This window comes from Paramisgurnus dabryanus, chromosome 6 (genome assembly GCF_030506205.2).
Source record: "Paramisgurnus dabryanus chromosome 6, PD_genome_1.1, whole genome shotgun sequence".
NCBI lineage: Eukaryota > Metazoa > Chordata > Actinopteri > Cypriniformes > Cobitidae > Paramisgurnus > Paramisgurnus dabryanus.
This window is the reverse complement of record NC_133342.1, coordinates 29,650,254-29,674,761: the sequence shown is the minus strand read 5'-3', so window position 1 is coordinate 29,674,761 and position 24,508 is coordinate 29,650,254. Positions and strand designations below refer to the sequence as shown.

The 24,508-nt window shown below is 36.2% G+C and overlaps 1 protein-coding gene and 1 long non-coding RNA gene across 2 annotated transcripts; one reads left to right on the top strand and one right to left on the bottom strand.

Moving 5' to 3' along the window:
• Positions 1-3,214: 3,214 nt before the first annotated feature.
• and2 (actinodin2) lies at positions 3,215-7,791 on the top strand. Its single transcript, XM_065275442.1, has 4 exons — positions 3,215-3,290; positions 4,489-4,533; positions 5,949-6,097; positions 6,441-7,791. Exons 1-4 carry the CDS (start codon positions 3,227-3,229, stop codon positions 7,557-7,559), a joined length of 1,377 nt encoding a protein of 458 aa, XP_065131514.1. The 5' UTR covers positions 3,215-3,226; the 3' UTR covers positions 7,560-7,791.
• Positions 7,792-16,817: 9,026 nt separating this feature from the next.
• Positions 16,818-18,124, bottom strand: LOC135764755 (uncharacterized). The gene is made up of 3 exons (XR_010540264.2): positions 17,962-18,124; positions 17,820-17,879; positions 16,818-17,292 (listed from the first exon to the last, which is right to left on the bottom strand). It is a non-coding gene; the product is annotated as an uncharacterized lncRNA (long non-coding RNA).
• Positions 18,125-24,508: the final 6,384 nt, after the last annotated feature.

The following is a 24,508-nucleotide window of genomic DNA, read 5'->3' as shown; positions in this document are numbered from 1 at the left end:
GATTTTTGTGTGAGTATCAGTGAACACCCCTGACCACTCGGTGAGTTTCACGTCTTTGTTAACGAAAGTTTAATGCATTTTAGGAAGGATTGGTCCAGTGCACCTATACACCCATTGTAGAGGTGGGAAGTGAAAAACAAACACCCGAAAATTCTCGGGGCAGCCGCATATGTCCAAATTTCAGTCAAAACCGTTCTATTTCATCACAAACAATCTGAAAACAGGGCTTTAAGTGTAAAATACTGAAATTGTCCTTTAACAGTTTTAATGCAGTTTAATATCACAGTTTCAATGGAGTTTCAAAGGACTCCCAAAAGAGGCATAAGGGTCTTATCTTGCGAAACATTTTCGACAGGAAAAATACAAAATATGCACTTTTAAACCACAACTTCTCATCTATCTCCGGTCCTGTGATGCGCCAGAGCGACCTCACATAAGAGGTCACGGATGATGTATGCGAAACTACGCCCCAGTGTTTACAAGTGTGCAGAAAGAAGACCGTTCCAATGTTGTTGTATGTCGAATGATATTAATTAATGTCTTTGTGTCAATTTATTGTTTAAAATGGTCTGCAAATGTGCGTTTCATATATGGAACATGTGACCTTTCTATGTCATGCAATAACGTGCTGGCACATCACACAGCCGGAGATAGACGAGAAGTTGTGGTTAAAAGTGCATATTTTTTATTTTTCTTGTCAAAAATGGCAATCGTTTTCCTAGATAAGACCCATATGCCTCATTGAGATCATTTAGAGTCCTTTGAAACTGCAATTTTAAACTGCATTAAAACTGTTACGTGTTGGGGTCTATTAAAATTTGAAAAATCCTGGAATGTTTTTCTTAAAAAACATAATTTCTTCTCGACTGAACAAAGAAAGACATCAACATTTTGGATGACATGGTGATGAGTAAATTATCTGGATTATTATTTTTTTTTTTTGACAATGGAATAATCCTTTGAATCTAAATCTATGATGTCATAAAATAGCCATTTTTGATTCCCAAAATAACCTTTTAGGAATCTTTTAGAGAATGATATGAACAAGATATGTCTCAAACTGTGACTATTTCCAAAGTAATTTTTAAAACCTTTTCTGGCGCCAGGTGTACCAAAATTCTAAGAGAAACTGACATTCCTACCCACATAAGTTAAAATTATGAGGCCATATCGTGTTCGTGTTTTCAGCTGCTTCCAGGTTGGATTGTAGGTTTATGTGCTGTGTGAAACACCTGTTTGCAGTCAGTCAGATGTTTAATTATATATGTAAGAGTGGATGTGCTGATCCAACCACCCCATTATCATGACAGATGAATGAATATCAGTGTATATATAATGACATAAAATACCTTTAAATCTATACATTAAACATGAGTTGAATGAATGTATGTCACATCTGAGAAATTGACCCTGCTAATATAAGGATTCAGCTTGCAATCAAATATTTGTGCAGTAAGAAACCTGGAATGATATATGACAAGCCATCATCTATAACCATCACGTTAGGGCAATAAAAGAAGTAAATCAGATTGTTGACCCAACCCTGATGTTTTATAATGTCCTGTTAGCCTCTGGCCATCAGTTGATGTCAGTTTGCAACATGGCAGACAGTATTTCTGCTTTCTTGAGGAATCTTTGGAGAGTGCAGAAACGGCAAGATAACACCTTACAAAAGCTGCTGACAGGATTCTGCTTGTTGGTTATTTTTACAGCAGGGTTTTATTTTTCAGTTCATACTGTGTTGTTGTGCTAGTATATATATAGAATGATCTTTTCTATAGGAGTCCGGTCAGCCACATCTCTTGCAACATTCAAAAAACAACTAAAAACTCATCTCTTCCAAAAAATACTTGACAAATTGATATTGACTGCAGACACACATACTATCTTATAAAATTACTAACTCTTTCTCAACAGAAACGCTTTGGAATAATGAAAACTTGTAACTTAGTATAATAAGCAATTGTTGTATAACTACCTGCCTATATATGATAAATCGCTTAATTGTTTACTAATCTTTGGGTATAAGTTTCTGTTAAATTAATGCCTAAATTTAGTGTTCAGTGCTAGTGAATTTAGTAAAAACAATGATTTGCTATTTTTAATTGACTATTTATTTATATTTTTGCCTACCTGCAATATTCAAGATATGAATAAACTGGTAATAAAATTGTGATCTCAGCACAGTATTATTTATATGCCAGAGTACATAAAGTGCTCAGATTTATGAGATGCTTGTGGTGGACGTGGCACCCCATTTATCAAACAGTAAAAAGGGGTATTTCCTCAATATTTTTTGGCATCCCTCCGGCTCCTTCTACCAAGTTGGATCTTGCTGTTTTCTTCCTAATTACAGGACTCTCATTGGTCGATGAGCTGATTTTAGTGAGAGCCAATCCCAATAAGGGTAACAGCAAACCCCTGACACATGGCGTGTCTTTAAGTTCCTAATGATTATGGAGGTCCTTAAAACTGTCGCACTCCTCAGCAGCACCTCAAAGGGTTTGAAGGGGAGTGCAGAGGAAGGGTAGAGAGTTGAGTACACCCCAACCGAGCCTGGTGGCAATTTATTACCATCTCCAAAACTTTCTCCTGAAACAGGTAAGAGCTCATGACATGATTCTCTTTTGATGATTATAATTGTCAAGTTAAGGCCTAAATTAATGACTTGATCAGAACTACTAAATTATAAAACTATACTAAAATTATAAACATTTACTGAAAGTTTTATTTCTCAGGTGAACTGTCATACACGTCATATCTTGCCAAATGAGGACATATTTATGTATTTCACTTTTGCATAATGTTACAATATAAGAAAATAGTAGGCCTGTATGTTACAACAAATATGAAATGTTACAATGGTTAAGAAGTGGCAAAACACATAGCTATATGTTTATAACCTACAACCTTTCTAAATTTGGGAATATAATAATATAAGAATTATCAATTGAAAAGGTGATCCTGTACATTAGCTCACTTGGTCAAGCATTAGATTAGCAGAAGCAGTTCAAAGGTCATGGGTTTAATTCACATGGAAACACTTATATACCATGAATGCAGATGGTTTGGATAAAAGTGTTTGCTAAATTGAAAACCCAAAATATACAACCACTTTATATTTGGTCATCTGAATTTTGTTAATTGTCCTGATACTGAGCACTCTCTTGTGACTCTATAGATTTAATGAATATTTTTGTTTTCAGGAGACAATAACAGAACAACAATGGCCAGGCTTTCATTCTCCATTATGATCTGTGGAATTGCTTTCACAACTGTCCTAATGCCAGGTAGGCATCAATAATGATGAAAACTAAGAACATTACAATAAAAACAACTCTAAAAATGTGTTCTTTAAAACTGTGTTCTGTTGTATATAATAATATTTCTTAAAAAGTTTTGTGTTTAATTTTAGCTCTATGTGTAGACGATGTGGCTTTTTATGTTTAGATCATTTCCATGGATGCATAGGTGTACCATTTTAACATTGAAATGCCAATAGCAGAAATGTAACACTTAAAACTGGTGGCACAGTCTGCTTGCACTTTTTTGTTTCAGGCAAGATTCAGCGACCCTGTTCACTTTAACAGAAATTTTTGAGTATTTTTAAATGAGATGTTTGTTTTTGGCCAAAAGTGACTGTTTACACACAAAATAGGCCTATAATTGTGTTCAATGGCGCAAAAGAAACATTACTTCACTATCAGAAATAAAACTATCAGGGGGTACAGATTCAAAAAGTACACTTTTGTAAATACATTAACAGGCGCATTTTATTACCTAAAAGGTACATATTGTATTGTATCTGTACCCAAATGGTTGACGTAAGGAACTTTTTAAAAGGGTACCATCCCAGCAGCTTTTGTACATTCTGAAAGTGTATATCAAAGAAAAAACAACTAGACAACAATAGGACTACAATTTGCTGCTTGTCAAGTACGTGAGTTGGGTTCTTTATATAAATGTCATTGTTCTTTCAAAAAAAAGTTTTTATGAACCTGTTTGTGAAGTGATATCTCAGCCAGTGAAGTCTTTTCCATGAAAAAAACAGAAGCACAGACCTTACAAGCTGGACATTTTCCTTGATCTATAAACATCTAAAGAGACCCACTGCAGGTGCAGATGTGTGCCAATAATCTTGCACGTGCAGAACATTTAACATCCTTCATTTTTTCCCCCAGCATGGTGATAATTATAGTATAGCAGCTATAGGCTACTTACCCGATCTCTTTGTAGTTTAACAGGTACTTGTATACTTGCAGGGGGTCCCGGAAATTTAAGACCCATTTTAAAGCATTAGCGCTCTCAAAAGAGATGAGACTGTAATCTGCAGAATGAAGCACCTCCTTCGACAGGAAATACGCCTGCTGTGCACTCACAGAGACGCGTTACTGGAGCAGCTTGGCATTTACTTCAATTTGTGCCGTGTGGGGCTTTTGATTGATAACAATTTTGTAACATTTGTTTTATTACTTTTGTCTAACACAGAATTTCTGAGTGCTGGGCCGGTAGGACATCATGAAGAAAAGAAGGGTAAGTTTGACTTTTTGATGTAATTATATCAATATCACCAATATCATATGAATGTCATCTAATAAAAAGTTAAAAGTTCAAAGCATTAAATCTATTGATCAAAACCTAGCCAATTTACAGGTACACATGTAATTTAAAGCTCACTTAATACAGTTGCTGCCAGTCTCATGTTAATCTTACCTAGTATATCATCCTTCACACAGTATGTCCAAATAGTCTTTTGTGTTGTCAGATTTATAAAAGACAGAATAGCCTTTCAGTTTTTTTACGAAACACTTGAGATTATATTCTGATTTACTTACAGCCTGTGGTTCCGACTCCTGAATGTTTTTTTTTAACGTTGGGGCTGCTCCATCATTTAATTGTAAACGATTGGCAAATCCGGCGTCAAACTGGGCCTTGTTTATAAAGCAATCGTTTCTGAAATGCAGGTAACAAATATAAACCAATTCGCAATTACCTTGCTGTCCAGAAAAAAAACAAACTGCATCCGTTGTTGTCTTAAGTCAGGGTTAAGAAAGCTGAATAAGGTTTTCTTTTCCTCACTTCTAAAAACACACTTCTTTCGTCACGCCATTGAATCTTGATATATACTTGAAGGAATAATGCTAATGATCAGCGTTCAGAAGTGCCTATAAAAGGAATAAGGGGTCCATGATACGTAACAGTTAACCATTTTGAAAAAAACTTTTCGAAACTTGTAGGAAAAAGGAGTGAGTTCGACCCAGAAATATCTATTTATCTGTGTTAATAACTCCCATACCATTACCCCCCCCAACTTTAAGAGATAATTTATTATGCTAAAAAAAGAGTGAGGTGTCACCATCACAATCCAGAGAAGCATTTTAACTCATTCACCACCAGCCATTTTTTTAAAGTTTGAAGATGCCTTCCAGGAAAATTTTCTTCTAAAAATATATAAACATAAAAATATATCAAATGAAATTTTCAAACAAACAATTAACAAACAAACAAGATGGGAAAAAAACTTTCATCCTATCTGTATTTTTTCTCTGCGTATAAACTCTTAAATATGGGTATTCTTCTTTAAAAATTAATTTTTTTTAGCAAAAAACTGAAATAATTGCATTTTTGTAAAGGAATTTTGTTAGAGATCAGATTCAGAACGATTATCAAAACATATACAAAGTTAAAAATTTGTAAATAACGTTTTTGGCTTTAGTTTTTCCATAAATTGAGTATGTAGCCATCTAGTGGATAGTCACGGTATTGCAGATGAACATAAAAATTCATCATGAACATAATTTTTTTATGCAAATATTTTCTCTTAATTGACAAGATAACTCGTGAATGACAGGGAAAGAGTTAAAGGCTGCATCATACTGTATAACAGAGTCGGATATTTTAATAGGGATCGTTTCAAATCTTGAAGTCTTGCTTTTGTACTTGTGCAGTTATGGAGGCTGCTGCTGAGGAGACGACAAACAGCGTATCCCCGTTGAAGAAGCTGTCCCGCAACAGGAGGAACATTGCCTACTACAGAAGTCAACCTGATTATTGGGGATGGTATAGATACTATATGGACACCAACAACCAGGAGGGAGTAAGTTGCATCACTAGCAGAAACAGGGATTGGATGAAAAAAAGACTAATATCTGACTGCAAATTTGATTTGATGTTGCGTAATGTAGTTTAATGCTATAAAAAATGGCAACCTAATTGTTGTCATGATAATCCTTAGCAATGACCTTTGTTGGTTTAACGTAATTGAATAAATTATATTAAACTGGATTATTTCCCTTAATAAATAAACAATATTTGGGGATAATAAATAAATGTTGCCAAATTAAAATAAATTTCAGTGTTAAGATATTTAAAATAAAAAATAATAAAAAATACACACTCTCACACATGTGTCTTGTTTATCGCCGTGATCATCTCCACAGATCGAGGGCATGGACCGCATGTACGTCGCCTACCTGCAGAATAAGCACAGAGTAGAAGAGGGTCGTTCCTACAACCATTACCTCACTCACCTGAGCGAAATTTACAAAGCCTGTGCCAACTCCGATGATCCCGACTGCATTGCAGAGCTTACCAGCAAACCCAAAGCTAAGTTAGTGATGCCTTTACCCATGAAGCAAGCTGCATTGACGGTGTGCAACCCCTACCTCGACCCCTACTGCATGTATGCTGCTAGACCAAAAGTTGCAGAGGAAGAATCTTCAGCCCCAGCAAAGATCCCAGCTCCAATCCTGAGCCCCCTTCTCCCCCTGGCATTGAAAACTCATCCAGGTCAATACTACTACGGTCCGGCCCTGGCGCCTTTCCTGTCAGCTGAGCAGAGGGAGGAGCTCCTGCGTATCTGCAACCCATCAGACACCGAATGTTTGCAGTACCACCTGCGCGCTGCTTTCGGCTACACGCCCACTTTTGGCGCCCTGCCATCTTATGCTAACCTTGGTTGCGATCCTACCAAAGACCCCTACTGCCAGTCCAAGCTGGTAGCCAGGGCCCCCTCAGGTTTGTATCACCTGTATCCTGCCAATGTAGCTGCTCCAAAAGAACAATCACCATTCAATCTGGCCTGTGATCCCCGCTACGATCCTTACTGTTTGATGGGTGGAACTGCCGCACTTCTGAGACCCCCTCCAATCCTTCCCCAGTATCAAACCCGCCACCAACTGGGTATTCGTGGCAAGACCAAAGAAGGTTATGACTGTTATGTGTATTATGATAAAGACTGCACCCCGGTGGAGAATCAGGACTTAAGGTCCAGTTCTGTACCCGACTGCCACCCCTATGACCCCACCTGTGGTAAGTTTGCAGCTCCGAAATCTGCTGGAATAGAAGCAGCAAAGACGGCCAAAGATGGCATCGTTGAACCTCACCCTGACTGCGACCCTGAAATCGATTACAACTGCCGTCTGCGCAGAGCAGAAAGCACAGGTGAGGAGCAAAAAGATGATGCAGGCCAGCAGAAGCAGGATCAGGTAGCTGCAGAGGATTCAGTTCCACGATTTGAGGACTTCCTGAGAGGATATGTGGGTGGCTACAAGAAATAAGAAACAAGACGTTTAGAAACCGGATGGGAACGTACAAGTCAAACATGTATGAACACTTAAAGTTTATAAGTAAACCATTGGGTTATGATGACTGAACTGAAGTTCAGATCTGTGCATGAGAAGAAATCCCTTAAGAATCATTTCTGTATTGTTGAGTTTTAATAAATGTAGAGATATACTTAATTTTGTTCGTCATGTGTCGTGCTGGGAAACTTGTGGCATAGACTTTGGGGCTCTAGTGATGGTAATAATGTGAAGCTATCTGTGTATTTATGTATAATATATAGCAGGGTCAGGAAGCGTGAATGATTTAAACTAATACTATTTTCATGCAAACTGTTGTTTTGTTGGGTTTCACTTTTTACCTTAGATATGCCATGTGATCATTTAGTGAATTAAATGTAGTTTCTATCACTATTAAAAATAATGTCTTTCCCCTCCATGTTTTCCTTTGCATTTACTAGATACGTTTACAAGAAATAAAAAAACATATGAAGACTACAAAATTCATAAAAATGTGTTCATCTGTGTTGGACAAAATGTGTACGGTAAGTGTCATAAACTTTTGTTAAACACAGAGCTCATATTTTGTCGACGTTGCCAACAACAACACATGTGCAACAAAGTTGCTATGTTTTTGGGAAATAGTCGTGACTAGCTAGTTAGGTAACAATGTGCTGTATTCATAGACTGTACAAAATAAAGTCATCATGTCCGTTACGTCTCCCATAGGTTTGTGAAGAGCTTTTTTGAAGCCAACAGTTGGCAGAGCCTGTCATCGCCATCTTGGCATGCGTCACTGTGCATCACACGCAGATAACTGAAAATGGGTAAAGAGGTGGGACGTTTGGAGGCTGGTTGCTGAAACAGCAGTTGCAGTTAACTTGTCAATCAAGTGTCCACGCCCTTAAAGGTATAGTTCGGCGCCAAAAATGATATTAAACCCATGATTTACTCACCCCCAAGCTGTCCGAGTTGCATATGTCCATCGTTTTTTCAGACAAACATATTTTCGGATATTTTAGAAAATGTTTTAGATCTTTCAGTTGATTAAATGTAATGTTACGAGGTCCACGACCTTCAAGTCCAAAAAAGTGCGTTCATCCTTCACAAAATAAATCCAAACGGCTCCAGGATGATAAACAAAGGTCTTCTGAGGGTAATCCGCACGGTGTTGTTGTAGAAATATCCATATTAAAAACTTTATTAACGAAAATAACTACCTTCCGGTAAGTAATGGTGAGTGCGAAAACCAGATTGAAAAGTTTCATAAAGGCTATTCTGTGACAAGAAGTTGTGAAGTTGAGCTGCAACGACTTTTTCAAGGAGCTTCAAAAGGAATGGGAGATGGGAAATTGGCCTATAATTTGTCAATACAGAGGGGTCCAGGTTTGGTTTCTTTAGAATAGGGGTTACTGAAGCAGTTTTTAATTCTTGTGGAACAAAACCTGAGCTGAGCGACTGTGAGATTAGATTTGATATGGGACCAGATATAACAGAGGTGCATTTTTTAAGTAGATTAGTAGGGGCTGGATCCAGATTGCACGTGGGGGGATTGGACGTCTCTATTGATTCAAAGATATATTCAGGGGTGGGAGGGAGAAAGTTAGCAAAGGAATGTTGAGGTGAAACTGAAACAAAATCATCAGAGGGGGTAGGGAAGAAGTTAGAAGTGAAGTGATTACATATACCACCCGCGTCTTGTTTTTGATTCCCTTTAAACCAAAGCAGCCTCATTAGACATGCCGTTTGATTCGCTTACCAATATGAGGTCACACTGATAAAGCCCTGTCCACTTACAGTCTTGCTTTAACATAGTTTCCACCTTCAGTGAGTTGAACTCTGTCCACTACATAATGTTTTTCGACTGTATTAATCAGATCTATTTGAACTAAAAGCACTCACTGTCTGTTTGTAAGGCAGTGAGGAGCTGTAGCTCATTTGCATTTAAAGATACAGACATAAAAAAAATTGCTCCCACCCAAATAGGGGCATTTTGGACATAAATAATCTGTTGTGTATTTTGAGCTGAAACTTCACAGACACATTCTGGGCACACCTGAGACTTATATTCCATCTTGTAAAAAGGCTGTAATGGGTGCCCTGTGATGTTTTCTTTTTGAAGGTAAGCCACGTTGACCCCCATATAAGAAGATAGCATGACAGCTTTTTATTACAAAACAATTCATTTGTGTTCAGCTGAAGAAAGGAGATCTAGGATGGCATGAGGGTGAGTAAATTATGAGAGCAACTTGTGGCCCATGCCTTAAATTTTAATTGGCCCTCTATTGTCTTTCAAATGGTATATGGGTAAGTCTATACGACTTGGGGTTTAATGCCTCAGTCAGCACGAGACTGGTTTATGCTGACTGCACTTCTGGCCTTCATACCTGAGGGACCATCTGAATGTCATTAAGTGGATGTGAAAGAGCTCCTGAATGGTAATGAAGGTAAACATATGCTCTGCATAAGCAAACAGAAATTAGTGGTATGGTTTAATGTGCTGTATTCAGCAATTCTGCAGTGTCTTTCATTGTAATGCAGTCACTGTTGTTTTCAAAACAATGAATTCTTTGGGTTAGAAAATGGGCATGACCGAGGAATTTGATGAGAATTGCTTAATTCAATTTGTCAAGTGAAATAAAAATAAAGTAAACATGAATGGAGTAAAAATATACTTAAATACCATACACTGGTGTTTCTTGCACTAGTAATACACTAGTGTACTAATAAGAAGTATAGTATTATTTCAGTAGTAATTCATTGCACCTCTATAGTGAATATCAGTAATACTTAAATAGATTTTTGGTGTATTGAAATAAATGGTGTCTCTAAATAGCACAGCTGAGTACACTTTTAGATCTTCTTAAATTTATCTTAAATGGAAAGTTCACCCAAAAATAAATATAAGCTGTTTATTTACTTAATATTTTTTCCTCAGTAAAAACAATGATTAAAATTTAAACAGAGAGCACATTTGCACCAGATAGCAACTTATCTAATATTTATCGAAAAACAATACTAATTTCTCGCTAGAAATGCAATCAAAAGTTGTGAAATCTAGACTTTCTTTATTTTTCAGCTGCTTTCTTGGCCACCATTTTATTTATTTTTTTGGATGAGACAATGCTTAACCAGTCGGCAAACCAGCCTCTCATTGCCACATATAGAGTGGGAGCCCATAAGGCACACTTCTTGTTTGGCAGAGGCTCTGCATTAACGCTAATAATGTTGTAAATTAAGTTCAATGTCACCATGACCATGAATTACATTTGTATTGTAAATATCTGCGTTTTGAACTCTCAAAGTGGCAGATCCATTGACTTGTATTAGCTTTGAATCACAGAACACTGGGCTTTCTCCAAAATATCTTCTTTATTGTTCTACTGAAGAAAAAAATAGTAAATAAACAACAAATTTAATTTTTGGGTGAACTTATTTCTTGTATATTAAGAACAAAATTAAAGCATAATATAGTACATCTAAGTGTACTTAAATAAAGTCTATTTTAGTGCAGTTTTTTCACCTGGGAAGACATTTATGTATTTCATGCTTAGTGTTGCATGGTCGATAAAGCTGACCACAGGCAAATCAGATAAAATAAATGTTTTTGTTGTCAGGGAGCACATCTTCATGTTACTTGGGATTAATGCAAACTGATACAGTGACTTGTGGAACACATGTGAGGGCGCTCATTTCTGACTGTAATCACTTACACTTACATACTGTTTCTCCTTCAAAACATACTGTATATATGCCACACAAATGGTTCATACACTTATTATGATATTGAATCTGTCTGTTCGTTACATAGTTTTTTTGCAATAATGTTTTCTATAATTTTGTCCTGTTTTTCTGTCTCTGTCACTCCAACAGTCTGATATATTTGTTACAACTTGATATTTATTTTTAAGAGAGGGTGTGCATTAATGGGCACTTGTCTTAAGTCCATCATGCACTGTAAATATGCCAGATTTAGTAATTTAGACTTCTACGTAGCCATAATTTCTATTCTTTTCCGTAGGCATGTAGCCAGTAGGACATCCCTAACTTTTTTTGTTCATCTTTTGAATTTAATGTTTATAAAATGTGTAAACTAAAAAAAAAGAATCACTGATGCAAAAATGGATAAAACTCATAAAAATTCATCATGAAACTGCAAACACTTAACTACTAATATGTGTATCTACAGTATTTGATGCAAAAAAAGTGTGCATTATCTTAAGAAAGCTATTTATTTCCTATAACAATTTATATTTGGTGGAACTAAACCAAAATCATTGAATTATTTTAAGATTTATGTACAGGATTTGACCAAATGAAGAATTTTTTTAAGCAAAATATTAGGAAAAGGCAACAATAAAAATGCCACCTCCTAAGAAGCAAACATGCTGGTTCCTCTGTAATACCAAGAAGCCCTCAATATGGGATCCTTCAGTGCATAAAAATGGATTTCAACCCCACCCCCAAACTAAAGCTTCCAAAATTACTAAATTTACTGTGATCTTCATGAAGTTTTCAAACAGTTTTATCATTGACATGCCATAATACACTAAATAGTATATTCTGGATTGTTGGTGAATAGCCATCATGTTCAAACAAGGCTGGTTTGGACTGGAATATTGGGAAGTAAGATGGTAAGTCCCTTGAGGGGGCCAAAATGACATCTGGAAGATATGTACTGTACGGTACCTAAAAGATGGGAAAAAGGAATCATGTCTTCTGAAATTTATTTACTTTCATGCAGGACAATACACTATAGCATGCTGCAAAAAAGCAACACTGACTATTTAAATATGGGCATGAAATAAGAAAAAAATTAAGGTACAGTATGAATCCTCTGACCTTAGTCTCAGGAGTCTATGAAGCATCATTATATGAATGATCTGTGAGGTGGACAGAACTATAATTCATATTCAAACATCAACTCTGGGATGCAATACTAGCATCTTCAAGCGAAATAAAGACAGAAACTATAGACTTACAAGTTTAATAAATGGGAGAGTTAAAGTCTTGTCAAAAATATGCTCATATATTATTATGTAACTTGTGTTAAATAAATTATTTAATGTTTTTTTGTCATTATGTGTCCATGCAGCACATTTGACAGATATCTGTTTTGTGGATTATTTTAACACACTAAATTTTGATAAAGTGCATTTTGCATAATAATTTGGAAAAGCATAATTTGCATATTTTTTAAGTATTAAAGTATCTTTTGACATTTTAAATATGTCAAATTATGTATTTAAATAGAATAACATGCACACTGTCATATAACTATTGAGATTAAAATACAATTTGTAAATTTACGGACTTTATTTAAAAAAACAAACAAAAATAGCATGTGCATAATAATTTGGACCATCCATCACTTTCAGAATATCAAGATTAAGAACATTTTGCATGCTGGAGACTTGATTGCAGAAATAAATCTACACATAAGGTAGTGTCTGCTGACATATTGTATCGTCTTTACTAATTTTAACATTAAAAAAGTCATATATCTGGCACAGGGGTGCAATCCACTGCATCCATTGACAATAGGGAAAGCTGTAACACAAAATAATGCCTGTTTTACGGTTACTGCCCTAATGTAACACTATCTGTTCCTGTTACTTGCAGTCTTGTAGAAGTGATTTCAGTGCTAGACTGACATTTCTTAGATCACCTGAGAATCTGTACCTCTCAGTCAGATATTTCTCATGCCTTAATACTAGTCTACATATGTCCTTAATTGAAACCGCCTTTCAACTTCATCCGCCATTTCTTATATCAACAATTGCATTACTAAATGTATTCATCAAACCCCTGACAGCAGTCTTCATAATAACTAAAATAACAGTACGCATACTTAGATAAATTACAGTATATCTAGTATTTTAATGCAGGACCATGAAGTGACTAAAACACATTAATATCTAGTAGGATTGAAAGAGGAACTAGCCGATTAATCTGAAATGATATAGTCTGCTATACCATGCTGTGGATGTTTTTTGAGTCTGTGGTGTTTAGCATCATTTTTTATGCAGTGGTCTGTTGGGGAATTAGTATGAAGGTGGCAGACAGAAATAAACTGGACAAATTAATTAGAGGGGCTGGCTATGTACTTGGTATGGAGCTGGACTCTGTAATACTGTCAAAACTTAATTCAATTCTAAACAATCCCTTTCACGCACTACACAGGGTGCTGGCCAACCAGTGAAGTACATTTAGTCAGAGACTGATCACTGCTTACTGAGCATTTTAGAAGATCCTTTATACCTGTGGCCATTAGGCTGTATAATTCCTCTTTGTAAGTGCTGGGACAATTCACTATTGAAGTATTTACCCTTTTTTATATGGTTATAGTTTATTATTATTTTTTATTTCTTATCTATTAATTTTTTAATCATTGATGGGCATATAATTATGTTTTTATTTCTTTTCTTTTTTTCATTTCTATAATTGTAACATGAAAGCAATGTCCCCCTGGGATTAATAAAGTTCTTTGAATTGAATTAATCACTAGGATTAATTTTAGCCTGGTTGTTAGCCTGCTCTGGAGCAGGCTAGCTGCAAAGAGTAAATCTCCATAGTAACTTCATCTAGATTAATTTAGCCTTCCTTCATGCAACCGAGTCAGGTCTAAATTCAGCCAGGATAACTGGAAAATCCCAGCTTAATCCCTTATCTTGCTTTTGTGCAATACCCCTCTGTACACAGTATGATTCTATGTTTTAGAATGTAGAGAAGTAAAAATTTGCCCTATACAAACACCATAATAAGGTGTTACTTTCTCCAGAAAAAGAGTTAACAAAATAAAAATTTACAGGAACAATTCTAAAATGAAGTTGATGACATGGAATGAACCAGCAGGTGTTCACCATTAATGACTAATTCATAACTTCATTATCTTGTTAACTTTAACACTGCTTCAGTGTTACTTTAAGGTTACGTTTACACGTGGGCGGCTATTTTCATAAACGGACATTTCAACCTATCCAGTTTCAAAAATAATATCGTGCACACATGTCAGTAGGTGTCCGATGACGTCAAAGTACCGCGAAAGCGATTCGAAATTAGACCTCTACATGTGATTTCTCATCTCGTGGTACGTTGACATCATCCACCTGTCGGTTCTTGCAGCGCCATATGAAGTCGAACACGTGTAAAATTGCTGACGTCCGAGCACTTGTCTCTGCTCCTCGACATAATGGAGCAGCTGTATTTGCAAATACAAATACACGAAACGAGTTTGCTCAAACATAAATGTGATCATGGAAGCGTTCAGAGTAGCAGTCACATGTAAACATAGGTGGCACTTTTGACATTAGTGCGAGCTCTGGCGCATACTGTGACGCTCGCCGCCTAAACATCAGTTTGTCTCAGTATACATGCAAGTGTGCAAATGAAGGTTTTCAAAAAATCCACTTTGGCCGGAGTTTTTAGAAAGAATGGGTTTCAAAGGCGAAATCTATCTTTACGTGTAAACGAAGGGCGCAAACGAAGGTAAATGTCTCCGTTTTTCAAAATAACCATGTACGCGTAAACGTAGCCCAACACTCTGTAGAGTGGGACCATATAAACTCCCAGCAGTGTTAATTCAACACTGGGAGTTTTACTTTGTAGGTTTCAAACAGAGATGGTGATAGGGAGGATAAAGTTACAGATTGCATTACAGGAGCATTAAATTCAATCGAACATGTTCGGTGGCACAGTGACTGACAGTGTTAACTCACAGCAAGAAGGTCGGTTTGAACCCCAGCTGGGTCAGGAAGTCTTTCTGTGTGGAGTTTGTATGTTCTCCCTGTGTCAGTGTGGCTTTACTCCAGGTACTCCAGTTTCCTCCCACAATCCAAAAAACATGCAGGTTAGAGATGTCAAATTGCCCTTCCCTCAGTCTGTGAACAGATAAACTTGTGTATAGATTAACCACTGAATATAGATGCTGGAATGGCGTTAATAAATAAACATGTTCATCTAGTTCAGTAATTCTAATCAAAATAAATAATAATGCTATACCAGTATTTTAAAGAATTTTGTTTTCATCTTTGTTGCAACAGTTCCTTTTCAGGGCTTCTTCTGTTCAGAAAAGACTGAACCCCTGTGTCATCGATGGGTTTGGATGATGAGTGTTTGGCTCAAAGCCAGCAAGTCATATCAAAGGTGTTCTGCTGGGTTCTGGTCTGTGCGTCATGCAGACCAGTCACATACTTTACATACACTACTGAATTAGTTATCATTGTCATACATAGGGCCATTGTAATGTAAAAAGGGCCCTGTCCAACTGCTGTCCAATTTCTCTAAAATATGATTATACGCTGTAGCATTATGAGTTGTGCATATAGAAGTGACTTAAGTAATCAAACCTGATCATTAGAAGGGGACGTACAAATACTTTCGTCCATGTAGTGTATATACTCTTACCAAATACTGAGTTAATAGATTTTCATTTCAAAGCTGGGCAGGAGATTAGATGTTTGACCAGCATTCATTAAAAAATATCTGAATCAAACCTTTTCTTGCAAATGGGACATTGATCTCTCATTATAATTAAAATGATCATCACTACACTCTTAAAAAAAATGGTTCTATATCGGACCAGAAATGGTTCTATCACCCGCTTCATATATGGAACCCCCAAATGGTTCAACATAGAACCACTTTAATGGGTTCATTAAAATGAACCCCAAATGGTTCTTTGAATCAAAGTTAGATGGTTCTATTTAGAACCATTAAAGGTTCTTTATTATTATTAGTAATTTATTATTGAAAAGAAATTATAACCGATCCAGAAAATTATAAAAGTTTAATATTTATTAATTGTATTATACAGAAATCTGTATCTATAATCTATAAAAATTACTTAAAATCACATCTCTTTATTCTGTATTAGACAGCAAAACTTTAGTTTACATTTAAAATGTCTCATTTCATTCAACCATTTAGTTATTTAATTATTTCCATTAAGCATTTTCACTTTTTAATAAACATACATACGTTTATATATTAAATATAAATAAAAAAATATATTAGTATTATATCTCACAATCTAAAATGACAGATACCCAGTTAACATTACAATTAGATCAAGTAAAAAGTTGTACAAGTAAGGGATAATGTATTGGCAGCATGTCATCACAGAAAAAAGCCCCAACAGTTTCTTCAGGACAAAGGTCACGAACACATTTAATCATTTATAAATTTAATGTCGGATATGTAATTAATAGACATTGATATTTAATTTTTGTGTAATATAAAACTGTACCTGCCAAAATGATTTGCAGCATTGGAGTTTTTAGTTTTGAGCAGTAGTAGAATGTCACGACTGGCCAATCAGAATCTAGCATTTTAGAGAACCGTGTAATAAGAAATGGTTAATGTAACACATAAGATCAACACAAAGTTGCACAAACAGTCAATATATGATCAACATGAGTTATCACCTTAGCATGACAAATAACTACACAGACTTCTTATAGAAAGGGATTCCGTTCTTGGGAGTTTGTAAACAACAGTCTTCAAAAACACCCACACTGATGTGCACTGCTTAGTAAAATTCATGTCCAAAACATAAAAAAAAAGTTTAAAACATGTCAACATCACCAAGGAGGGTGTATTGCTGGAGTGACTGTCTGTCAAAAACAACGAAGGCTTGATGGCAGAGATCGCCATCTTCCAATCCAAGGACAAATGGGAATGGTTTTGTCACATCAGCCTCTCAGAAGAATGCAACCATGTTGGTCCCAACCTGTTGAAAACAGACAAACACTTGTTAGAATGCAGGCAAAGACGCTAAATGCATGATGCAGCATTATTATACAAAACCAAACAATTTATATTTCATACACACAAATGTAGTATCTAGTTTAATTGTAATGAAATGTATAAATTTCTGTTTTTTTCAATAACCTTAAAATATACTCTTTGTTCATGCCAATAACTCAGATTCACAGTAATTTCAGATTCTGCCACGTCACTTTACCTGGCAGTAAGCCCGATTTTTTTGATTTTGCAACAAACTGCATACTTGCCCTTATTACTTAATATAGCCAACACTTTATTAGCATATATTATGTAATGAATAGAAGGCTGGACATTAACGTTTGTCCCTAAAGTTAATGTTTTGGATGTGCGAGTGAAAGACAATTTTTCTTGTCCGAGTTTTAACTCTATTCGTACTTGTAAACATGTCTTCTTGCTAGTTCACAAACAAAATATTAAATGTTTTAGGTTAAATGCTTGCAAAGCAAAGTGTGCAATACTTCCATTACTTACATAGACTTAAGATTTTCTTCCCACTTTTGTAGACAGGAGTTGGAATATCATCATGGGGTTCTGTAGAGATAAATGTTTAGGTTAAATTAGTAACTTTATTGTCATAATACACAGCAAACAACTATTGTATTCCCAAGTGTACCTGGAGGTGATTTGTTGATGCTCCTGGTTCTTGGCTGGGAAGTGCAGGATTCTGTCTGGAAAATGCAATGCCCAAGTTTCAAATAGCTTTTCGGCATGGTCAGGAAATAACACAGAGAAGTCTGGTGAACTCTGAAAATGACAAATCATGCATTCATTTTCAATAAAACTTTAATGTAAATTTATGTGATAATGAATGCTATATGTGCTAGCTTGTCAGTGAACTACGGCATGTAGTTAACGGTGCTTCACCTGTTTTCAGATTATGGCAATTTACTACTAATCACAGAACCAGCTTTACCGATTAGATAGGCTTGACAATTTTATACAATTAAAGAGATAGTTGGGCCAAAAATGATATTAAACCCATGAATTACTCACCTCCAAGCCGTCCAAGATGCATATGTCCATCATTTTTCAGACTAACACATTTTCAGTTATTTTAGAAAATGTTTTAGATCTTTCAGTTAATCAAATGTAAAGTTATGGGGTCCACTCTTTCAAGTCCAAAAATATTTGCATCCTTCCTTCACAAAATAAATCCATATGGCTCCACGATAATAAACAAAGGCCTTCTGAGGGTAATCCTTGCAGTGTTGTTGTAGAAATATAACAAAAATAACTAGCTTCTGCTAATGGCGCCATCTTGGTCGCATCCGCATTTAAGATGAGAGCTGTCCTGAATACAGAGGAGTCTTGGATGGCAGTATTACCGGAAGCTAGTTATTTCTGTTTATAAAGTTTAAATATAGATATTTCTACAACAAAACGGCGCGGGTTACCCTCAGAAGACCTTTGTTTATCATCGTGGAGCCGTTTGGATTTTTGTCGTGGAGCCGTTTGGACTTTTGTGAAGGATGGATGCACATTTTTTGGACGTGAAGGAGTGGACCCCGTAACTTTACATTTGATTAACTGAAAGATCTAAAACATTTTCTAAAATAACTCAAAATCTGTTCGTCAAAAAAATGATGGACATATGCATTTTGAATGGCTTGGGGGTGAGTAAATCATGAGTTTAATATAATTTTTGGGTGAACTATTCCTTTAATCGTGCAACCTTACATACCACTTTTGAAAATGACATACTCACAGCAAAATAAGCAGGGATTCTTAATAAAGAAATGCTTTGATATGCCTCATTGTAATATCAACATATCACTTTAAATAATAAAAAAACAAGTGCATTTTCATGTTACCTGTAAATAACTTTTTAAAAGCTGGTATCAGAACCTCAAAGTTACATTGTTTTAGCTTCTCCAGGAAAAAATATCCATCTTTTATCCATCAGGGTCTGTGGAAAAGAGCCAAAACTGTGATTTAAGTGGGGCATCATCAAAAACATTTGACAAATAAAAATGTCTGTAACTTACACAGACCAAATGAGAGTTCACAATATGTGACCCTGTCTCTGAACTCAAGGCTAAAGTTTCATAATCTAAACATGATATTAAAAGCATCAGTTTGATTTCAACTTTTACAACAAACGATTATTTATTTAAAACGTACACGTTTCTTCCTCATATTAACGTTATCTGTTTTAAACTGAATTTCTAAACCATTAGAATACGTTACATTGTAACGTTTCTAAAATTATTAAAACAAGCCATGTTTTAGACATATTTCATAAAACGTTTGATCAAACGAAATATTTAAATCATTTAAAAGCAAGCATAAACATCGTTTAGATTTACTGGGCATTACAGACTAGCCAACGGAAGCTAATAAAACTAGTTTAATAACAGTTATGTCATGTGAACCATCATTTTGCATACTTTTGCATTCAGAAATAGTTTAAATGATTAAAAACAATGATACAAACCTTTTCCTTCAAATAAATCAGAAATAAGTCGATGAAAAACTGTTCATGAATCCTGAGGTAAACTCCCGCGTCAAGTATCCTTGCAGTGAGAGCCAGGAGTTCAGCTGAGATGACGCGTCTGTGTGGGGGGATGGGAGGAGTTCTCTCTGGGGAAGAACAACACTGACACCCGGTGGTCACGCCGGTAACATTCCGACTTTGTGTAATTAAACTTTAAAATTGGCGTTCACTTTACAAACCGACTGCAAATTTGAACATTATACATATATATTCTCGCCTGAACTTATGTTTAAAATACATTTTGTGGACTAGAGAAAGTAATATTGAGAAACAGCTATGTATCTATTAAGCTGGCTCTGCTTCAAAATTACCCAACATATAACCCAACAAGCTCATCTTCGCTTATGGTGCAACGCATATATACGCCACCAGAGGGCACTTTTGCGATTATTTGTTTTTAATGCCCCTTCAGGTTAAATTAAACATTGACAATATAAAGGTACAAAATAAAGAAAACACCTGGTTATTCACCAAAAACGCAAACTGCACTGTAATGCTGCGTTCCAGGCAACCCGTAACCCGTAACTCACGAGTTCAAAACCACGCCTCACGACTCTGAACTGGGAGTACATCGATCTAGTACGAGTTCACGGGTGGGAAGTCACGGGTTTGACTGCCGTTCCAGTGCACTTTCACCGGTAGAAGGTTGTAAAAACACGAGTTACGGGCTGCCTGGAACGCATAAGGTCGTGAGTCGTGGTTTTGAAGTCGTAACTCACGGGTTTAAAAACCTGCCTGGAACGCACCATAAGTGTCATGCTAATGTACAAACTTGCATAAAAAAGCTCACAGGAAATAAATCATACAATAAATATGAATAGCCTATTTGTTGACTCTCTCTTTATTTGACCACAGCCTATTGACACAAAAAGGTTTGTGAATGAGTTGTGTAGGTTTGTAAATGAGTTGTGTAGGTCTGTAATTATTGTGTAATCTTTTGTTTACACTTCAGTCACAAATGGGAATTATAGAACCATTTTAATAAAATGGGTTCTCTGCCCTCCAAGGGCTCTATATGGAACCCTTTTTTTGGTAAAAGGTTCTATTGGCCAAGTAAAGAACCCCATGGTTCTATATAGAACCTCAAGGAACCTTTTTTTTTTAGAGTGTATGCTATACTCACTCAAAAGGGCGAAGCAACTCAAGAAGGGTGCAGTTCTCACATGGTGAGTAAAGAAGACATACATCACATAATTTTCAATCTGAATGTTAACTTGATACACACCCAGCACCCTATCAATTGTTTTTCCCCATCAACTATTGAACATCAACAACTGCTTATCCCTTGTGAATTTATCCAAGATTAGCTAATTAATAAAGATTATATAAAGAAATAGCTTGTCTTTAAGTAATACCATAGACCAGTGATTCCCAACCGGGGGTACGCGTACCCCAGGGGGTACGTGAAGAGTTTCCAGGGGGTACGCGAAAAGATTTAGATTTTGCTTTGATCTCATTTACTTTTAATTAAAATGTCTTTCGTTTGTCCAGTCATTGACATAAGATTGATTTTTGTGAGGAAAGCATTGTAAAAAGGACAACTTTAAATGTCGTTTTAATCTTATCATTAATATTATTAGCCGTCCTGAGTAAATGCGCTGCATGCTCCAAAACGCATTAGCGATGTCCAACTCAAGAACGATTTGCGTGTGATTTACTGCAAAAGCGCAAAAGAGACCTTGCCAGGACATCGCAATGAAAATGCGGACTGCGGAGTGTGAAATTCCAGCTAAAAGCACACTAAGAACCGGAGGACGAAAGATGAAGGGTAAAATAAGTTTTGAAAAACCTGATTTGACTTCTCGAAGTTTTGAAAAACCTGATTTGACTTCTCCTCGTGACTTCTCCTCCTCTTTTCTCCAGCAAATTAAACATAGCATAGGTTTGGCAAAACTATATATATTTAAAAAAAAAAGTATGTTCCTCTGGCAAAATTTAATACTCTCCTCACATTAATGTTGCTCCTAAAAGGAAAACTTCTTCAAATGCATATGCAATAAGGTCGCAAAAGTGACACCTTTTCAGAGATAAATTTCTACTGCGTGTCTTTATTCAGATCAGTCGTTATTAACGCCAAAATTGTGGTTTGCGCAAGCTGTTACTAAATCTGGCCCTTAAAGGGGTCATATGATGAAATTTTTTACATTTGTAAAATAAGTCTTTGGCGGTCCCAGAGTCCGTATGTGAAGTTTTATCTCAAAACACCCTACAGATAATTAATTATAGCATGTCAAAATTGACATTTTATAGGCCTGAGCAAAAATGTGCCGTTTTGGGTGTGTCTTTTAAAATGCAAATGAACTGATAAAATGCAAACACTGATCGCAATGATGGTGGTTTGTTGAAATAAACATGCTTCATCTGTCAGTGATTTTTACTTTAATGTTTAAAATTAATTAATTAATATTACTAATTATTTGTCTTTAAATTACAATTTTGGTTTAGTTTCGATGAAGGGGTACTTGAGCCCTACTGATAGGGCTGTGGGGGTACTTAGGGCTAAAAAGGTTGGGAACCACTGTTGTAAGTTACACATTTGTGAGACTGCTTCAGCGGTGTCTTGCCGTGTTGCCAGGTTCACGTCTTATTTTTAGCTTAACGTTTCATAAATTATGCTTAACCGTTTATGTTTTTGGCCCATGAAGCGATCAAGTTTTTGGTGTAATTAAAGTGGGAAGGTGCCGATCGGAAAAATCCGGCAAGACCAGCATAAACTGGTAGTTGGTTTTAGCTTGTTTAAGGTGGAAGTAGCTGGTCTAAGCTGGTCCTCCCTGCCTGCCAAAGCTGGTGGGTCAGCTGGTCTTCCAGCCTGACCATATAAGTCCAGCTAGACCAGCTAAAAAAGTGACCAAAACTTGCAATACCAGCTAAAACCAAGCTGGGAGACCAGCATAACTTTTTTTTCGCTGTTTTTTTCGTGCAATATCTGGCAACTCTAGGCGCTCGTGCCTCTGTTCTGTACCGCGCATAAATAAAACGTTTTCTCCTTCTTCTAACTATTAGGCTTTTTTTCTGAAATAAATCTTGTCATGTCCATGATGCACATTTACATATCAACTTGCTCGGTTCGTTTATGTACACTATGCAGAGTTTCTGTAAATGCGGTCACTTAATTAATTTAGTATTAACGTTAGAATTCGGTTGTCACTCCCGTAAATTACTGAAGTGTGTGTGCAACCACAGACCGCAAAGACCAGCATAAGCTGGTAGCTGGTTTTAGCTGGTCTAAGCTGGTCCAACCAGCCTGAATCTGGTGGGTCAGCTGGTCTTCCAGCATGACCAGCTAAGTCCACCTAGACCAGCTTAAAAAGTGACCAAAACACAGCTAGACCAGCTTGCTACACCAGCAATACCAGCTAAAACCAAGCTGGGAGACCAGCTAAAACCAGCTCACCAGCTTATGCTGGATTTTACAGTAACCACAGCTTGAACATTTTGGGGGAACAAAACAATATGCCCTATTTATCAAAACATACCAGATATAGCAATAAACCATGTACGTCCATCTGTATAGCATATTTAAGTGTACTTACAAAAGGAAGCGGGTCTCTGAGTGAAATCTCCTAGCTTCATATCTCTCCACTCGTAAAAGTTTTTCCCTTAAGTATGACACTTAAGGGGTAAATTCCCGTTACCTACTGTAAGAGAATAATTTAAGGGTTTTGCATATAATCCCTTAAACGGTTCTCTTAGGTAACGTTAAGGGTAATCGTTAAGTGTTTGATAGCGACCCAGGTTTGTTGTAATAAAACACTATCGTTGCCATGGAGACGCAACAGAAAAAAAACGTAATGTTTTTTTTTTTAAACGTAAGGGTTTTTCTGCAACACCCTTAAGTTTAAGGAAAAAAGCAACCGTGCTTCTCAAACGCAAGCTGTATAAAATGATGATGATGACCAAAATTTGTTTTTAAGACTGCATGCAATGCAGCTGCGCAAAAGGCATCACGAATCAAACTACAATACTGTATGCTTAAGTAACCATTTTATATTATTTATATCTACCATATATTATATTACAACCCAACTGGATATAAAAATTTTAATAAACAGGACTAAACAAAATAAAAAATATTGAAGGGTGCGTGCATTCGGAGACTTGCTATTGGCTGTTGTATTTGAATAAATAATGAGTTGAGTCTTAGAAAGGATTATAGGTGCTATTTTGGGGATCTTTTTACTCTAAATCAAATAGTTTAATATTACTGTGTGATATTATTACGATGCGCTAAATTGTCTGATTTACATTCTGAAGATGCGGTTTTTTTTAAGTTGCCGTCGTAGAGATTATTAGTACTTTTCTAATGAGTTAAATACTGCTGAGAAAATTGCTCGTGAACATTACATACATGGGCGGGGCTAGCTTTATTAGCAGATCATGTCTCGAAAATGTATGATTGTTTGATAATGCTTTTCTGTCGCGGAGAGGTGATTTTTGTTTAAACACTTTCATATTTTTTACACTCTACCCTAAACGAAGAACAAACACAAACTTCTATCAGGTATGTCGAGCCTTTGACTATGTGAAACTTCATGTGCTGCGTCTCATTTAATTAATAGTGTGATAGACAGCTGCTGCGCCGCAGAAAGCACACATCAAGGTATAGCATGCAAACTTTCAAATCTAAACGTGTAAATTCACTTCGGCAAAAACAGCACTGCAAATA